The sequence below is a fragment of the Rhododendron vialii genome, chromosome 6a (genome assembly GCF_030253575.1).
Source record: "Rhododendron vialii isolate Sample 1 chromosome 6a, ASM3025357v1".
NCBI lineage: Eukaryota > Viridiplantae > Streptophyta > Magnoliopsida > Ericales > Ericaceae > Rhododendron > Rhododendron vialii.
The window spans coordinates 252,018-271,076 of NC_080562.1; the positions used below are offsets into that span (position 1 = coordinate 252,018).

The window sequence follows — 19,059 nt, forward strand, 5'->3', positions numbered from 1 at the left end:
ATTATGTGTACAATTGATATTATTTGCATTATTATTATGTGTACAATTGATATTATTTGCATTATTGTATAAGATATGTATTTAAACTTTAGATATACAGGGAATCAGTGATTCATATTCATCTCTTATCTTTCCTATCTAAACCATAAGTAGAACTCTATTCAAACTAACTCTCCACTTCTCTATCTCTCATCCTATACATAAAAGCGTCCAGATACATTCTTACCATGTACATACATGCGTCCACATACATTAGAATTGAAAACCCCCCAAATGTGGCACTTGTCCTCTATCTTTTTATCGTTATCAGTATCACTCTCCTTCCTCATTCCACCACTTTTACACTTATCCTCTCACCTTCTTACTATCTTATTCCCTCTCATTATACATACCCACATAATCCGAAAATTGAACACCAGTAGATTATTTCACTCCCAATTCTATTGTTGAGTCTAGAACAGAGAGAGAGAGAGAGAGTTGTGACCGTAGGTGTGTGCATGCCGTGAGTTTCGTGGGCATACCGCTGCTGCGGGCCCTATCAGAGTGCCGCCGGACGCTGCCTCGAGATTTCAAAACCACCACAGCGATCTACGGACACCGTACAACACTTATCCGAACTTAGAATCGCGTTTGAGGTAGTTTTCCGGAAACCCGAAACCTTTATCTGCATTTTAATTGAGTTACTTAGATTTAAAGTTTATTGAAGATGATGATCTGCTGTTAAATTGTTAATTTATTTTTAGTCCTGTTTATATTAAAATGTAGTCCGGTTGTTCTGGAATGATTAGTGTTATACCCTGTGAAAATTTATGATCGTTTAACAAGTGTTTGATTGTGAAATTATTATTGATGTTGCATTGTTGATTTGTATTTGAATGGACGTTTACGTGCTTAATAAATTATTGGGGTAAATAAATGTTTATGAAATATTCACAAGAATATTTTATTAGTAAAAATTTATTTAGATTGTAAACAAGAAATATTTTAGATTATCTATTAGTTAATCTTTAATTCTAATAAATATTGACTAGAATAGCCTCACATAATTTTGTTGTTATGAAAATCTCATATTAATATTTAATATAGTTAGTAAATACTAAATTTAGCAATAAGTATTTTCCAATAAAAAATTAGTTGTAAAATCTATAAATAATATGAGAGTTAAAGAAAATGTTTAAATAGTAGAAATGTTTTATAAAATTTCTAAATGAGAGAAATAGACTTAATTTTAAGTGTAGTAATTAATTGTTTGACTGAATATTATTTTATTACTCGCATGATAAATTCTATGACATGATTAATTTTATCGCATGGTTATGTGTTGTTAGTACTTTTAGTTGAAATGTTGAACCGTGTGATATTTTGTTGTGGCTGTAGATTGGACAAATAGGTTCCCTGGGTGGTTACGAGTAGTGACTCATGTAGACGATGTTAAGTAAATGGAAATTGATAAAGTGTTGGAAGTGTGATTGTGTGGATTGTGATTTGAGCCATGGTGATGGCAAGGGTAACCTATGGGGCCCTGTGTTGAAATGGGTTACCTGAGGGGCCCGGTGTTGTGACGCTAATGTATGATACGTCATGGGAAGTTTCTCTTCGAGGAAGAGAATGGGTCCCATGAGACGATTATAGTTAGTGAGACGTTAATGTATGATACGTCATGGAAAGTTTCTCTTTGAGGAAGAGAATGGGTTCCATGAGACGGTTATAGTTAGCGTGGGGTAGTGGATGTCCGACCCTAATGTACGATACGTCATGGGATGACTCGATCCTCCTGTTATGGTCTTAAGTGAGAACATACTCGGTACATAACTTAGATGCGCTCACCTAGGACCCTGGTGCAGGACAAGCAAGAGGAATGGTGGACCCATGAGACGATTGTAGTTAGTGGATGTGGGAGGAAAGGATCTCGCGGAGAGAATCCTTAGATTACATGTAAGATGATGGATAGTAAAAAAGAAAGACGATGTGTTATTATTTTGTACCTTCGGTGTATTATGAATTATTATACTGTTGATCTGCATATTGTGGTATTGGGTTTTAGGATTTCTACTTAGTGAATTATCACTCAGGATACGTTTGTATCCTGGCAAATCGTTTGCTTCGGCGTTCAATTTGCCAGAGTGTGCAGGATTCCACAGTGGAGCAGTTGATACAGGTGGGACCCCTGAAACGGAGTCTGGGCCAACATTGCTTGGAATTTCGTGTCAAAACTAGAGTCGCTCTGGAGTTACTTTTGTTAAATAAATGTACATAGATTTTTGTATTATTTTGAAATTGTAATTTTTGTATAAGGATAAACAGGGGTCTAATAGTTTGTAAAATTTAGTGTATTTTTGGGTTAATGCTTCCAAAATTCCTTGAAAAATCGGGGCGTTACACGGCGCGCAAAACTAAGCTTTACAAAACATGCATATTTTCTATTAAAAATGTTAATTTTTTTTCACAATCTAATAGAACTCATTGCTATCTATTGATTTGTGAAAAAAAATTAATTTTTTTAACGAAACAAATGCATCTTTTTGAAGGCCTAATTTTGCGCGCTGGACACTTATTTAGGGACGGAGGGAGTACAATTTTTATAAGAAAAGTTGAAAAAAAATTCAATAATTTACTAGATCTTGACGAGTTCTTTTAACTTATGAAAAAAATTTAAATTTTTTCTTGAAAGAAATACATTATTTTATAATTTTCGTTTTGCGGACCGAACAAATATTATGAAACGGAGGAAGTACTAGGATTACTAGTAATTTGTGTCATACAACCTAGAGGAAAGGTACAAGGCCAGCTGTATACTCCTAGTACAGTATTAGAAAATAGAGAATCACAAAGGAGTACTCCATTATTGATGTCACAGGGGCAGGGGCAGTACAAAATTGAAATCCATGTCCTCCCTCCGAGAAAGTAAATGGGCAGTCCCATCCATGATCCGTCCAGTACTAGGAGTCTCCGTTCCAGTTTTTTTTAAAAAGAACTTTTAAAAAAAAAAGATAATTTCAAGTTCAAAAATTATGTATTTATGCTGATAATATTTCTATCAATATGGATCTTGTTTAATATATCTCATTGAGGTCTTTTAAACGGTGTAAAAAAAATTAAAAAATTATTTTTCATTTTCATTATATTTAAATTTAAAATTAGCTTCTTTTTAAAAAAAATTTAAAAAGAAAGCGAAATAACACCTTAATTACTCCTAAGCAATGGGTGGGTCATCATGCTCCACCAATCTGCTTACATCCAACGGACGACCCTTTCCAGTTAGGGCTGCAAACGATCCGAGCAACTCGCGAGCGGCTCGGAGCTCGGCTCGATAACGGCTCGGCTCGGCTCGGTTCAAGACAAAAACGAGCCGAGCTCGAGCTAGTCGAAACTCGGCTCGAATTGGCTCGCGAGCTCGATTATATAATATATTTATATATATATTTATATATTTATATATATATATATTTACATATTTATATTTATTTATATATATATTTTTTTACATATTTATATTTATTTATATATATATTTATATATATTTGTTTCATAAACGAGCCGAGCTCGAGCTCCGTAAATACCTATCGAGCCGAGCTTGAGCTCGAGTTCTGCAGCTCGTCACGAGCTCGAGCTCCAACCAAATTTTTGCCGAGCCGAGCTCGAACACTCTAAAACTCGGCTCGGCTCGGCTCGTTTGCAGCCCTATTTCCAGTCTTCCACTTACCTTGCCCCTCTCAAATCCCCATCCCCTCCCCCCACCCCCCCGGTTTTGTTGGCGGTTCCTTTATTCTTTTTTTCCATTTTTTGATGGAGGTTTATCTCCAATGGAAGGCTTCAATGACAAGAGTATATAATTTGATAAAAACAGAACCAAAGATAGAGTAGTAGTATTAAAGATAGAGTAGTAGTATTAAGCAGTTAGTATAACTTTTAGTAACTTATAAGTTTATTGAGTGAGTGGACAATCAATGGGGGACTAGCTAAAACTTGTTATGTGATGAACAAAACAATCTATGGCAAAAGCAATTAGACATTTCAAATGCCTGAAATCAATATGGTGAATGGTTTATCCTAAACACGCCACTATCCCCAAACGACTAATGTCTTCTTTTATTAGAAAAAAAAAAATTAACACTACGTTTAGTAAGTACAACAAGCCCATAATTCCCCAACAAGAGTCATACTAAGATTGATTAAAAAGGCCGAATAACCGCCACTGATGACAGATCAGACCAAAAGCACCTCAGGAAACAAATTTGGCCCAAGATATAAGCAACATATCAAAGATAACTAACACGCATATACTATCCAGTTTTATTGTCCTCAAATTCAAACTTAAACACATGCTTAACTAGTTAAGCAGCTTAAGCCTACTGATTCCCCACTTAAGCACCCTCTAACCGGATAAACTCAGAATTTGAGAATGGAACTAAGCAAACAATCACTAAGAGAGAGAGAGAGAGAGAGAGAGAGAGATAGATAGATAGATAGATAGATAGAGAGACCGTCGAAGTTCCAAGGTCACTAAGAGCTACGGTACCCAATTATAAGCAGAAGTAAGGCTCCCTACCAAACCAGGAATTGAATTCCACGTAACACAGGGAATGGAAGGGTCCAATTACAGGTGATGAGCGTTTTTAACATGGATTAACATGAGTAATAGTACAAATTTACATACAGAAGAAACAATTCAAATGAATTTGAGAGAGGATAGAAGGTTATTGTGGAAAGGATCAGAGATGTGTTCAAGAAGGTTTTGTATTGGGCCTTTACCTGTTAGACCAGCTTGTGCAAAAAATCCTAACCATGCAACCATGGCCAACCGGCCGTTTTTAATCTCTTTCACCTTCAGTTCCTCAAAAGCTACTGGGTCTTTAGCTAGATTCAAGGGATCGAAAAGTGCACCTCCGGGATAATTGACATCCCCAGGCAAGTAAATTCCCAACGGTTCCAGCGCCTCAATGCCACAATATCTTGCATATTCTGGTCCAACCTATGCACAAGTAATAAGTGGGTCTCATAAACAGAAATGACAAAGCCAAGCACAAAATGACCTTGTTTGTATAAATCCCGATCGCTATACACTATTTTACAGACTATCTTAATTCCATGCCTTCTGACTATGATCTCTTCATCATTTGGCAGAGGGAACGGGATTGCCCCAGTCTCACCATGCTAATGCACATAAAGCAATCGATAAGAAATCACAAAATCAGTCTTCTCTCTGTATCTGTTATTCTGTTTTCCTGCAAAATATAGAGAACTTAGACTTGAGGGAAGTGGATGATGGTGGGCAGGACCATGTCTTCACCATTTGCTAGAACAACATATGTCAACGAAAGTGTTGCCTTTTAAGCTTCCATTATGTACTATTCGAACACCGCACGACAGACAGAAAATTGTGATTCCCGGATAAATTCTTTGGAGTTACTGAATCCAAACATCTTACACTACACTTAAAAGAGAGAAACTGTATCTTCAGCTCTTTTGTGAATCAGGAAATCGTTTTTTTTCCAATATAACGTCCTTTCCCTAGCGCCTGACATTTGCACTAAACCAGGTTCCTTTATGCTTGAACGACATAGAGATCAAATTCCTTCACTGGCACAAGTTAGACTTGAAAGCACGGCTCGAACATTGGAATTCAATATTGTTTTGAGTATTATTACCACAGTGTGACCACAAAATGAAATGACAATTTATTTTGGGTCACGAAGTTTGCACGAGTAGAGAGTATGTCAAACGGGTCAAATTATTCAGTGCTCTCGGAGCACAGCCACGTGGTGCTCAAGGACCCTCCAGCACCAAACATCATAGAGAGAAGGAAGAAGAAGAAAGAAGATACCTCTCTTATTCTTTTGGTTGCACGAAAAGAAAATGGGTGTGCACAACTAGTGGTTTGGCGCGAAATCCATACAAGTACGGTGAATGATGTATACGTACTACGTAGAGCGCATGCCCATGCCTAAAAGCACGACCCAAAGAACTTCAATACATTAAGAAATGATGTTCACAGGGGCCAGAAAAGACTCGGTCATAAGAACTTAGACCACCTAGGTGCTGGTAAACGAAAACCACCTCGACCTGATCAAATTAAACAACAATGTTGAACCAGGCTGCCCCTTGTCTCGACAGAATTCACACGCAGCCACCAGCTTTCCCAAAATAAGGGGAGATCTGCTGCTAAGTATTGAATACAGCTAGTGTCCTTAGCATGGTGAGTAAGTTGCCTGTGCCATTAGGCATCCACATGATTTGATCATAAGCAATACCAATTACCCATTGTTGACCACTCAACTAATCTAGGATTCAAAAAAATAAACTGCTAGAAAAAAAGAAATCATGCGGAGTATTACAGTAGCCACAAATAAAAATGTTGGTACCAATCAAACTCAATCTATCTTCGTCCTCTAATCCACAAAAACACATTCAAAGCCCCATTCATCATGAAACTACCTTAAGTCCAAATTCCCCCTCAGGTCCCTATCAGAGACTTCAGTATTCAATGCAGCTAAGTGCGAGTACAAAATGAAATTGGAAATCTATTTTGGGGCAAATAGAATGCACAAACAGAAAGGATATGAAATGACTATCAATAGGAGGACATAGTAAATGCCTGTGCCGAAAGTCATCTCCGAACGCAATTCATCCTCAACTAAAAACTTGTTCCCATGTTCATCATCTCCCATATTGAACATCTATGCCATTTAAAATCACTTTCCAATATCAATCAATGTGAAATCAGATACTACTTACTTTAACAACAAATAATTTACCAAAATTTCCAAAAGAACTCAATGCTTTTAATCAAAGTCCATTCACAATGGTGTAGAACACTTATATGGTCAAAAGGGTATGTTTTGATAGCATAGCCCCTGTATGCTAATTTCAGAACACAACATTACAGGTCACTCCTCCTAACTGGAAAGGGAAAGAATTAAATAAAGGTAGTGTCACTCATGTTTAAAATAAGTATAGAAAAATATGACTTATGTATCTTTTTACTCGCAAAAGGTGCACCCCTAGAATGTAAAAGTTCCAACACAATATAGGAACAAAAATAAGTCTGGTTTTCTAACAATGTGTCTAAGTGGGCCTTTATTTTGTGGTTAGTCTGTTTAAATAGATTGGCAACCAAGGTCAGGGTAAGAAGATGGGGCATGGAGGTTGACCCTACTTGTGTCCTTTGTTCCCAACATGCTGAATCCTTGGCACACTTGTTTTTTGATTGTGCTTATTCAAGAAGCATATGGGAAACAACCTTGCACAGATTCCAGATTCAAAGAAGGGCAGAGGCTTGGGATACAGAAATTATCTCGGCAGTTGGATTCTGCAAAGGTAAGAGCTTCATATCAGTGCGGTTTAAATTAGCCTTGGCTGCAGGAGTTTATCATATCTGGAGCAAGAGGAATTCCAGAGTATCTGGAGGAAGACATAGGAGCTCTGATGAAGTTCTAGCTAGCATTACTGATAATATTAGACTTTGAGTCTGTACTTGGAAGCTTTTCCCCAAGTCTCTTGAGAACCAAAGGCTTTGCTGCCAATGGAATATCTCTAACAGAGTTCTTGGAAATGCTATCCATTAGTTTTCTCTTGTTCGGATAGTTAATTGAGGCTTATCTTCTTTGTATAGGTTTTTGAGTTGTTTGGGTCTGTACCCTTTGTTTTTGTGTAGGTTGGTTATAAAATGGATCAATTACCCAAAAAAAAGGAAGTCAACCAAAATTGATGCATATTAAACAATCATAACTCAACTCTCTTTGCCGTGACATCACAGTGGTTTGGCCTCAATCAATGATAAAAAATGTGGATACCTTGAACAAAATTAACTCAATCAATGATATTGCTTATACATCCTATGAGATTACATATATCTTTCACTCTTAATCTTGTCAAACAAAGAGGCCCTAAATGGCTTTATCCTTTGATTACCTTGTAATTTGGCCAATGAGCTATATTTTTCATAAATTAAGTCTGAACTTTTTCCTACTTTGAAAATCAGTAGGAAAATACCACAGTAAAATGGGGCATACTCCACCACTTTCAACTCAGAACTTCCAAAGTAACTCATCTATGAGACATTCTCTAATTACAGTGATTGATATGTTAAGAACCCTAAGTAGAATTGGTGTTTTCCTGTAAATCACCAACCACTAAGAACAAATTGTATGGAAGGGGAAAAAGTGTATGTAACTGACGATACAATAACATGGAATAAAGAATCAAGCAAATGTTCTTTGCCCGTAAAATTGACTATCATCCACTAATAGAATTCAACTAAGAAAAAAATGTTCTCCCATATTTGATACGCTAAACAAGGTTTCTCCAAGCACTGCGACTCAGAATCAAAGGATGAATTTCAACAATGGAAGAAACAGAGATTAAAAAAAACAAATGGAAGAAACCCACTTACCATAAAACCACTCAAGATGAGCCCTCAACCGATTCAGCGGTTAAGCAACCTCATCCCCTGTAGGAGTAGTATTTTGTCTCCACCCTTTCCAGTAACCTTCCGAAACTCTTCGCCTGTCGCTAGCACTGTCGTAAAGTGTCTGGATCTGAGTCTGGACCTTTTTATCGGTAACAATCTCCCTGTGATAATGGTTGTTACATTGGAAACTCTAAAATTTGAAGCCTTTTAGAAATCCGAAAACGTGCCGCCACAACTCGACAACCTCCACCACTGCCTCCCAGCATTTCTCTTCACTAAAATCCGCTTAACGGCGGGTACAGGAAATTCACTCTATGGTTCTTAGCGGTGTCCAAGGGAAAGAGAAAGATTGCTTATCCATGAGAAAGAGAAAGAGAGAGTAGCGGTTGTGATTGAAAGAGGGAGGGAGAGTAAGAGAAGATCATAAGATATGCTTAGCAGTTGCGGAGTGATATTATAAATTGTAGGTGCAAAAGTCGTCGTAGCCGATGAAAGTGGATAGACAGAGATGCTTTAAGTCATGTTACTATTTCGCTGTCCTTAAGACGATATTCGCCCCCACCAATTCGAGAGAATTCGGTGTGCACCGGGTTACAGCGAAGCCGCCTTCAAGATAAATTGAAGCCCAGTCTCCAACTGTTGTCTAACTGCGTTATGCACAAACGAAGAGAGACCCGAATACCTTTGGATTCTGTGAGCCCCTCAAGTATAATCGTAGGATATAATTCTAAAGAGAAACAACAATCAGAATGGTTCTAATTATCTCTCTCTTTCAATTGGTAGAACCATTTGCCTTTTATAGGCATAGATCGTGATCGTTGGCCAAAGAGTAAACCTCTTTGATTAAATGCAATAGTCATGTCTATTTATAATAGTCAATCTATTTATTCCACCCCAATGGTCACACCTTTTGGTCTGGTAATGTCTATTCATTTAACCTGAATAGACACACCTTTTGTGCTTAAATCCAATGTTCACGTCTATTCATTTAACCTGAATAGTCACGCCTCTTGGATTAAAACCGTTCACCAATATTTACATTTAATATCCATTAAATATTTTGGAAATGTTCGAACAATCCCCCACCATTTTCAAAATATTGAAAATAGAACTTGTTTAAGCTCGGAAAATCTTGTGCATAAATGAAGGTATCTTACGATTTGAACCATTCACTTAGTGAAGACATATCAAAGTTAGTCGGAAGAGCATAGTAGACTTGTCTTTGAACTAGCAATCCTTGTTGACTAACCGGACACATCTCACACACAAAATTTTCTTCTCCTTAGGTAATTCATAAAAGCCGACCCGTGAATGGCCTTGGGTCTATACTTTGGTTTCATGAGTGCTCTAAAGTCAAAAGCCCCTGAGGCCTATAGGAAGCGGCACCACTTCCACACTCATATAGGTAGGATTTTGTCAGTGTTCCTGTAATTACAACACAAAAATCCTATTAAGAACTAAGTAGTTCGTCCTCTTGTTTTTCAACATTACAGGTACCAAGTACTTTACCTTGGGATGGATCAATTTAAAAATTAAGTGCTTACAATCATGACATATGGTGTACTTTGCTATACTTTGCTCATTGAACTCAAGACTTGAGGTATGGCTCAACGTTGAGTCGAGTTTCCACCAGGAGTGATTAAACTAATTGGGCTAAAAACCCCATCCCTTTTGATGTTTGCCACATCAACCCCCCTGCAAGAATAAATAAAACCATTGCCTTGAAAGCAATATTTTCCATAACTATATCACCATAGTTTATGACGTGATTCACTTGTCCGGATAACCACTACAATCATAACTATCAACCCTCTCTTAAGTGATTTATTTAGAAGTATATTCGTGACAAAATACCATGTCACCCCTATCTCATCGTAAAATCATCACTTTAATTCATTGAAAGCAATATTTTCCATAACTATATCACCATAGTTTATGACGTGATTCACTTGTCTGGATAACCACTACAATCATAACTATCAACCCTCTCTTAAGTGATTTATTTAGAAGTATATTCGTGACAAAATAGACAACCAACCCAAAATAGACTTACTATTTATCTATGGTTTCTATGCTTATATTATCAGGCGCCTTTGTATCCAATAATTATAACTGATGGATACCAATTACAAGCATATAAAACCAACCCAAAATAGACTTACTATTTATCTATGGTTTCTATGCTTATATTATCAGGCGCCTTTGTATCCAATAATTATAACTGATGGATACCAATTACAAGCATATAAACCAATTCTTCTAAATAAATTATTTAGAACTCATTAGTGGGACATAGTTGTTTAGAACAACTAATTAATCAAGATAGTAGAAATTCACCATTCCACATCTTTGTTTACTCCCCAATATACATAGGAGAACATGTGACCTAAAGGCCACATTAACAACATACCATCCAATGAAAACCACGTTTCATACTTCTTGGAATAATCACGACTCTTCATTTTAATCCAGACACCACATCCCTTGGTTATCTTCCAATGGTCACACCATTTAGTCTGAAGCCAAGAGCCACACCTTTTGGGCTACACCCCCTGGTTAAATCCTTAACCTCCACATATACATATTTACATGTATATATCAAAGTGTATTTTGGTAAAGGGCAAGAGAAGAGTCCTGTCCGTTTTATTTTCTCATAAAAACAAACTCATTCATATAAAGAATTCACAACACTCACCATTTTGATTACCTTATGCAAAGTACATGCATATAAAATTTTCAAACTTATGATGGTATGTTCAGTTTGGAAATGGCTTCCAAAACTAGGATTTCAGAATACTCTATATCTAGCAATTTGCATAAAGCAAAACAGTAGAGATAATTTAATTGGCCACCGATTTGGTTAACCACCGACCATGTGTCCAACAGTACTATAACCTTGTACTTTCCCTAACACGATTATATGGTTCTTTGATCAAGGCCGTCAAACATTGCTCATTGAAAGCCACATAACACATTTCCGTGTTACCGAAACACCACATGACACAATTACCATGTCAGGTATCACACCTTCGACAGGCCACATAAACCTTGGCTATAAAAATATCCGATACTATCCATAAGACCTTATTTCCGTGCTCATAAAAGCAACATTTCATAAGCATAGCAGTTCATATGCAATAATAAAAACATGAGCAAGAACAATTCTTAAATGTACTGGTGTCGATTCCTTATAGAGACAATAAGGACTCTACCAAGCATCACCAAGGCAGTAATGTATGAAAGAAGCAAACGGCACTTCTAAACGTTTTAATCATACGGTGCAACAATTCAAAAATTAGTAAAATAGCGAAACGAAGCCAGCGTTTCACATGAACCGGTTGATCATGTACTAATTTTAGCACTTCAAAGAATAATAGCAACAACATAAATACTACCACAACCTAAACAAACACATTGACCGCATAAGAGGACAAATCAAACTAAAAATTATACTCTAAACTTAAACACAACACACTTAAATCATCCTGACACACATGCATCCATGCATACTAAAATTGCATAATGCAATATACTAATTCAAACCAGTGCTGTAATGGTCCACACCCACTCGTTTCACCCGAATAGGTAAATGGACCAACACCATTGTGGACTGTCCAAACACAATCAACGGCAGCGAGTGAATCATCCGATGTACCATTTTGCGAGCATTTACAAGAAACTGTGTGACTCCCCCATCACACGTACGCTCACATGTACGCCCCGCGGATTTCATGTCAGTGAAACGACAATGCCAAGTTCTTGATTATAAGATGAATTAGAATCACAATGTCAAAATTATTTTCTTTGACAACTCTCCGAAACATGCACGCTTGCAAATCAAACATAAGATAACGTGCCGTGATTGCATTTCAAAAGCGATAGTCTGAAGGCATGACAAAATGAGTTTTTTGGCGTACCTTTCTCCTTGGGAATAAATAATATTATTAGTTGCAACTTGATAAAACTCACAGCATCATCATTTGATGAAGTCTCCGATCACAACTATCCGTCTTCGTCTTAAGGATCCATAACGTAATCAATCCACTTTCATCTTCGAAGAATATCGTCTTAAGATTGTAGGTGCAAAAGTCGTCGTAGCCGATGAAAGTAGATAGACAGAGATGCTTCAAGTCACGTTACTATGTCGCTGTCATTAAGACGATATTCGCCCCCACCAATTCGAGAGAATTCGGTGTGCACCGGGTTACAGCGAAGCTGCCTCCAAGATAAATTGAAGCCCAGTCTCCAACTATTGTCTAACTGCGTTATGCACAAACGAAGAGAGACCCGAATACCTTTGGATTTTGCGAGCACCTCAAGTATAATCGTAGGAGATAATTCTAAAGAGAAACAACAATCAGAATGGTTCTAATTATCTCTCTCTTTCAATTGGTATAACCATTTGCCTTTTATAGGCATAGATCGTGATCGTTGGCCAAAGATTACACATCTTTGATTAAATGCAATAGTCATGTCTATGTATAATAGTCATGTCTATTCATTCCACCCCAATGGTCACACCTTTTGGTCTGGTAATGTCTATTCATTTAACCTGAATAGACACACATTTTGTGCTTAAATCCAATGTTCACGTCCTATTCATTTAACCTGAATAGTCACGCCTCTTGGATTAAAACCGTTCACCAATATTTACATTTAATATCCATTAAATATTTTGGAAATGTTCCAACATAAACAGTTAAGATGGACCATCGAATTCGCAACAGGAGATGTAGGAGAGTGGTTTGTAGCAGTTCACGTCCAATGGGCGGCAAAAGTTGAGGCTGTGAAATCGATCTTGGCCTTACTTTCTTCTGTATCGTAAACTCAGCCCTTGAGTGAAAGGTGCTACAGTGCTACTCAATCCGAACCATCAATTAAGCACCAAATAGATGCAGGCCGTGGGATTTATGTATAGATTCAAAAAAAGTCCTTATTATATAGATATACTTGACTTTATGAGATTTATCATTATTGTAATGCGCATATGTGGAACACCAAAGTGTAGCATACCTAAAAATTTGTTCACAGATGATTTGCAGTAATCTGAAATCACAGTTATGGCAACTTCGCTTCATGGAGAATAAGATTCACTCCTCAGGATTATAGATTCAAAAAAAGTCCTTAATATATAGATATACCTGTCTTTATGAGATTGTCATTATTGTAATGCACATATGTGGAACACCAAAGTGTAGCATACCTAAAAATTTGTTCACAGATGATTTGCAGTAATCTGAAATCACAGTTATGGCTACTTCGCTTCATGGAGAATAAAATTCACTCCTCAGGATTAGACCTCTCAGAACTATTCCTTCATCAACCCAGATGCTATTCTAATTATGTCGGAAACAAATGACTTCAAAAAAGAACCTCTCTTTTAGGAAAGGGATCAAGGAATGTTTTTTTTGAAAAATATAATCAGTTACAAAAAATGGCATAAAAATGGCATACCGACCTCATAAGTACACAGACAAGCATGATGCATGCATATGGAGGGGCAGTTGCCGATAGTTTTCATACTCACATTTGGTGTGGAAATAATTCAAACGATAAAATTTGTGTTCGTACCATGAGAAGGGCTTGGCAGACAGCTATGACTAGCACTGCTTGACTTCCAGCCAAGTGGAGCCCAGGGATGCCAAGATAGTCCAGCGTGTCACCCTGGTAAATCATTCGAAGAGGAAAGTTAGCATAAGAACTCCTTACTATATGCCTCATAAACCAAAACGACAATGCATGTATTTAGCCACGTCATACTATGATACAAGGAGTTTTTTATTTTGAGATGCCTTAATAACTGTTATATGTAAAGTGTTATCGTCCCCTAGTTACAAAGAGGAATTAAGAGAATTGTGAAGTCATAAAGTGTAACATGCAAACTGATTGCTACTTAACATGCTATTCTATCTCAAGAAAGTGAGCTGGGTTGAAATATGATGCCGATATTCATACATACATACATATATATGAAGGATGAGTTCTCAAATAAAAATACACCCATACTTTGTCCTTCAGATTATCTTTGAGTAAAACTTATACACTTGATTTGCTCAAAACGTTGTGTTTAACTTTCAGATGACTTAGAGCGATATTTTTGAAATGTTTCATGAAAAGTATACGGGGGCCCCATATTTTGAATTTGCCTAGGGCCCCAAAACATATAGGACCAGCCCTGCTTGTTGGAGAAATAAATGTATGCTTCTCATTGGGATCTATATTCAATCATCTCAATATTGCCCTGACCGTTAATAAGATTAGCAAAACATATCTGCCATCTAATGACCCTTGGGAAATGGAAACCTCCCACGTGTCAGTGACGCCTCCAAATGAGGGTGAGTAGGGATGCCTGTAACATTTGTTTAGTAGACTCATCTGGGCTTTGTTGGCTGTACTGTCAGCACACAAATATAGCCCTTTCTCATCCTTAGAAAGTAACTACGCAAAACCCATGGCCATGGAAATGGCCCATAGTTTAAGAAGGGATTGTAGACAAGACTTTTCTTTCAGAAGCCAACCCAGAGAACACATTTGAGCTAGTTTCAATTTCCTCAAAAAAATGACTTCAAGCTTTGATGAAGCAATTATATTACTTTGCTTGAAGAACTGTGAAAGAATTGGTGCATCAACTTGCACTGAAGTTTTTAACGAAGCAGAAAAATATTGAACACATAGAAAATCCATTGAAAAGAATTTTTTTAATGATCATTATTAATAGGGAGGAGAAAGAAAGGTACAAACCTTAAGTTTTGAATAGCCAACTCGCCACCATACTGGTTCTACAAAGTGAAAGGCTCCTACTAGGTCTAATAGTTCAGGAATTAAAGCACCCAGCGCTCCCAGCATGGCCCACCGAGCGTGTAGTATTTCAAAGCTGCAAAAAAAAAAAGAGAGTAAACAGATCAGCTGGGAGTTACAATTTAGATAAAAGATGTTCCTAGAAACTATAATCACATCATTCGCCCTCGACAAAGCCGTATCATAGCCAAACCATGCTACAACGTTATAAACATATAAATACTGCTTGATCCAAGGATTGAGAAGAAAGTAATACATGGTAACACCAGAACAAGTTTTTCCTAAAGCAACGCATCAACAACATATTGTATCAGATATCCTACCGATAAATAGCCCTTGACTATCTCATCTGATGTAAAGTCACCCATATGATTCTAACTACAAACTTTAATGGTAGAAAAAAAATGCATTCATTAGCCAGAATTATATAGGGCAATGTCCTTCAATCGGCTCTATTGGCCAAAGGTTAACTAGCGACAATGAAGCCTGAACTTAAGAAGCAAAGAAAAACAGTTGTGCCAAGTAATGAAAAATGAGAAAGAAATGATGAATACTTGAAGTATTTCTGGAAAGCCATAGGATCCCTGCTCAAACCTGCAAGGTCAAAGCCATAGTCCCCAGGTAGTTCTCCAGTCAGATATGGAGGATAGTCATATGGAATTGGACCAAGCCAGCGAGGACGTTTCTCTCCATACCACAAACTGCAAAGTTCAGATAACGCGGTGAAAAAACAGTATCAAATCACCAAGTAATAAAGCTGACTAATTGGTTATGTACTGATGTGCATGATACACCAAGTCAAATACACAACCCCAACAAGCACAAATGCTCAGACTCAGAATTCTCGTTCCAAAACCAATCCTTGTTTCAAGAGTGATGATCACCCATGAGTTTCCAAGCAAGAAGACCTGAAAGATTCATGCCAAATGATCTTCAAGCAAGCTTCCCTCGAGAAAGGTGAAGATGATGCGCAACCTGTTTCTTTGTGCAAACCTAAGCTTAGAGCCAAAAGCGTCAAGACTTATTATGCACTTGATTAACATCAACTGAAAGGTATTGGCCCAAAAGATACTACAGTTTCCCCTATTCAAAGAACCAGCTTGTGGATAATAAAAAGTCTTGCCCATACAGTTTAGGTATGTGTTCTTAAACAGAGACATCAGTGACGGGCTTGATTAACAGCACTAAGTTAAGTTAATTGTTTATCCTTGTAGAGGGTTTAAGTGCTTGATAGAGACATATGGTATGCAAGGAGTATACACATTTTCCATCTTTTAACACGAAGAACCAGTTTCAACTATTCCAGTGAATATATGTAACAGGAAAAAGAAGCGGGTTCCAGGCTAGGCTAAAACCTGAGTCGGTTGATAATTAGAGAGACTTATTCGATACAACTTCTCGGTTCGCATAATAGGAGGAAGCTTAACTGCTCAACCCAGGCTCCTCCATTATTGCCTCTCAGTTGGAGCTGATTCTCACATTTCTTTTTGAAAGTTGGCAGTTGCTTGGGGCCTTTAATCAATCCATCTTCCACAATCCCATAACATTTATCCACTACTACATGTCCAGTTTGAAATATCAATACAAGGCATTTATAGGAGCCCTATCACACACACAAAAGCTGTAAATCGTGCTGAGGAAAAACCTCGTAGAGAAAACAGCAAAACACTCAAAAAATCTACTTTCGCCACCAATCGTCGATAGATGTGAATTCTCAACAAACCAACGTCCACTATCCAACTTGCAAAACAAAGAATTAAAAAGAAATAAACTTGCAAAACAGATAACAAGACACAAAATACACATGAAAATGTATTTAATGTGAACAGATTGTCTCGCCAGCTGCTACCTAACTCTTCTTGCCATTTTAGCGAGTGCCTTGAACTTTGAAGAATTATGGACGGCAGCCTTCTTTTCCTTCTCCAATCGCCTCTGAAGCAACTCTCCCAGGGGACTGTTGGCGATGGCTTTCACCGCAGTGAAAGGAATGGCAGAGAATACTAAAACACCCGCAAGCTTCACACATAACAACCAAATTTCAGAAAAAAGGAAAGGAAGATGAAATCCATGAGAATAATCAATAACCCAGTAACCAATTCAAATGCAAAAACTTTGTAACTAGGGAATGGTTAATCCCCATAATCCTAGGCCACACCTCTTGCCATGAAGCTCTGCAGCCACGGTGGCGCTTAGCAGTGCTGGAATTTGTTTTGCAAAGATTCGGTAACTTCGGACCACCGACTGTCGATAGAAAGCCGAAGCCGATGGGTGACGATATTGAGGATTGGTGAAGCAGCAGAGCCATATATATACGTGTGTGTAGCTGATGATGATGAACGATTGGACGTCGTCTCTGTAAGCCACTGTGTAGAGTAGGAAATTGAGTAGAATTCCATACCAGTTCGAAAGGGTAAATTTCACTTTCAGCCCTTCAAATTTATTTCGTCCTTCAACTCTAGATATACAGTATTTTCCTTCAACTCTCGACGAAAGATAGGTAATAAATGAGCCAATTGAGAAGAGCACGAGGTTCCATGGTTGCCCAATATTGGTTTGAAAAACTTACCAGCTCAAAAAATATATTTCAATATAGATGTTTTATAGGGTAAATTGTGGCACATAACGTGTTTTGATAATTAATATCTGCCAAGAACAAGTTGAGAAAATCTGTTAATGCTGAAAATGTTATTGGTAGATATTAATTATCAAAACACATCTTTAACCATTATTTTTCCTTTTTTATAAGATGTGCAGTGTTGACCATTATTTTAAGAGGTCTAAAGCAAAAATTAAAGATTGGGCCCTTTATGTTAGCCTATTACAAGAGGAACCAAAGTTACAGGGGTCTCTAAAATTTGTAGATATTTAGAGACTTAGGCCATCCACAATGGTATAATCAAATGCCAATTGTTTTTAAAGTTAACAATGTTGTTGCAAAAGATCGCTCACAATGGTATAATCAAACTTAGCAACATCCTTAGAAATAATCAAATTTTAGGCTTTGAATAACTAAAACTAGCAACCTTTTTCAATAATCAAAATTTGTGGTAAGTTAACTAGTTCCAAAATTTGTATACACACGTGTTTCAACTGGTATTTTCTTTTTCTCTTCTTCGCCTATTCTTTTTTTTTTGGTAAAAAAAATAAAATTAAAGAATAAAAATTTTATGTAGCCAAGCTTCTTCGCCTATTCTATGTCTTCTTCACTTCATCCACAAACTATTTCTCTTTCTTTTCCTTCAAAAGTGAAACTCATCTCTCTCGATCATCGACAATTCAACTCATCGTCGCTGGATTAAGGTGTTTCACTCTTCTTTCCTGTTTCAATTCCCCCCCCCCCCCCAAAAAAAAAAAAAAAATCATAATAAGAGGGAAAGAAGTCACCGATTTTTTTTTTCCAAAATTAAGAGAGGGAATCGATATATTTTAACCCATAAAAACGTAAATTGAGGGAAGTGAATGACGGAAAATAGAGGGGGATAGAGATAGAGAGTGAAATTATAGTGGATCCCATATTTTGATTATGGACTAGAAGTGACCATAGTGAAGCTTAACAATGTTAAGCTTAGAAACCTCTTAAATGAATAACCAAAAGCTGATATGTCAATTTTTGATTATCCTTTTTTGATTATACCACTGTGGATGGCCTTACAACACTGTAGCTCATGCTTTAACTTAGAGCCAACTATGAAGATGAGTCGATCTCAAATGGGTTTTTAATGAGCCAATATCGATCATTTTAAAGCATCATAAGCCAAGCGAGTAAAGTAAAAGCTTGTTCAAGCTCGGATTGAAACTTTAATGAGTTTTAAAATACTATTAAAACTTGTTTTTTATGTAACACAAATTAA

General features: G+C 37.1%; 1 protein-coding gene across 1 annotated transcript; it reads right to left on the bottom strand.

Annotated features, from left to right (window-relative positions):
• Nucleotides 1-4,526: 4,526 nt before the first annotated feature.
• LOC131330772 (chlorophyll a-b binding protein 7, chloroplastic) lies at nucleotides 4,527-17,620 on the bottom strand. The gene is made up of 6 exons (XM_058364495.1): nucleotides 17,364-17,620; nucleotides 17,058-17,224; nucleotides 15,763-15,909; nucleotides 15,152-15,284; nucleotides 13,982-14,074; nucleotides 4,527-4,972 (listed from the first exon to the last, which is right to left on the bottom strand). Exons 1-6 carry the CDS (start codon nucleotides 17,511-17,513, stop codon nucleotides 4,670-4,672), a joined length of 993 nt encoding a protein of 330 aa, XP_058220478.1. The 5' UTR covers nucleotides 17,514-17,620; the 3' UTR covers nucleotides 4,527-4,669.
• Nucleotides 17,621-19,059: the final 1,439 nt, after the last annotated feature.

What these genes read in the sequence shown, in the direction of transcription:
- LOC131330772 (XM_058364495.1), bottom strand. Translation starts at nt 17,513, where the DNA reads ATGGCTCTGCTGCTTCACCAATCCTCAATATCGTCACCCATCGGCTTC. An exon ending in GCTTTCCAGAAATACTTCAA is followed by an intron (nt 15,285 to 15,762) that starts GTATTCATCATT and finishes TTTTTTTTGCAG; the next exon opens with CTTTGAAATACTACACGCTC. An exon ending in TCTGCCAAGCCCTTCTCATG is followed by an intron (nt 4,973 to 13,981) that starts GTACGAACACAA and finishes ACTTGTGCATAG; the next exon opens with GTTGGACCAGAATATGCAAG.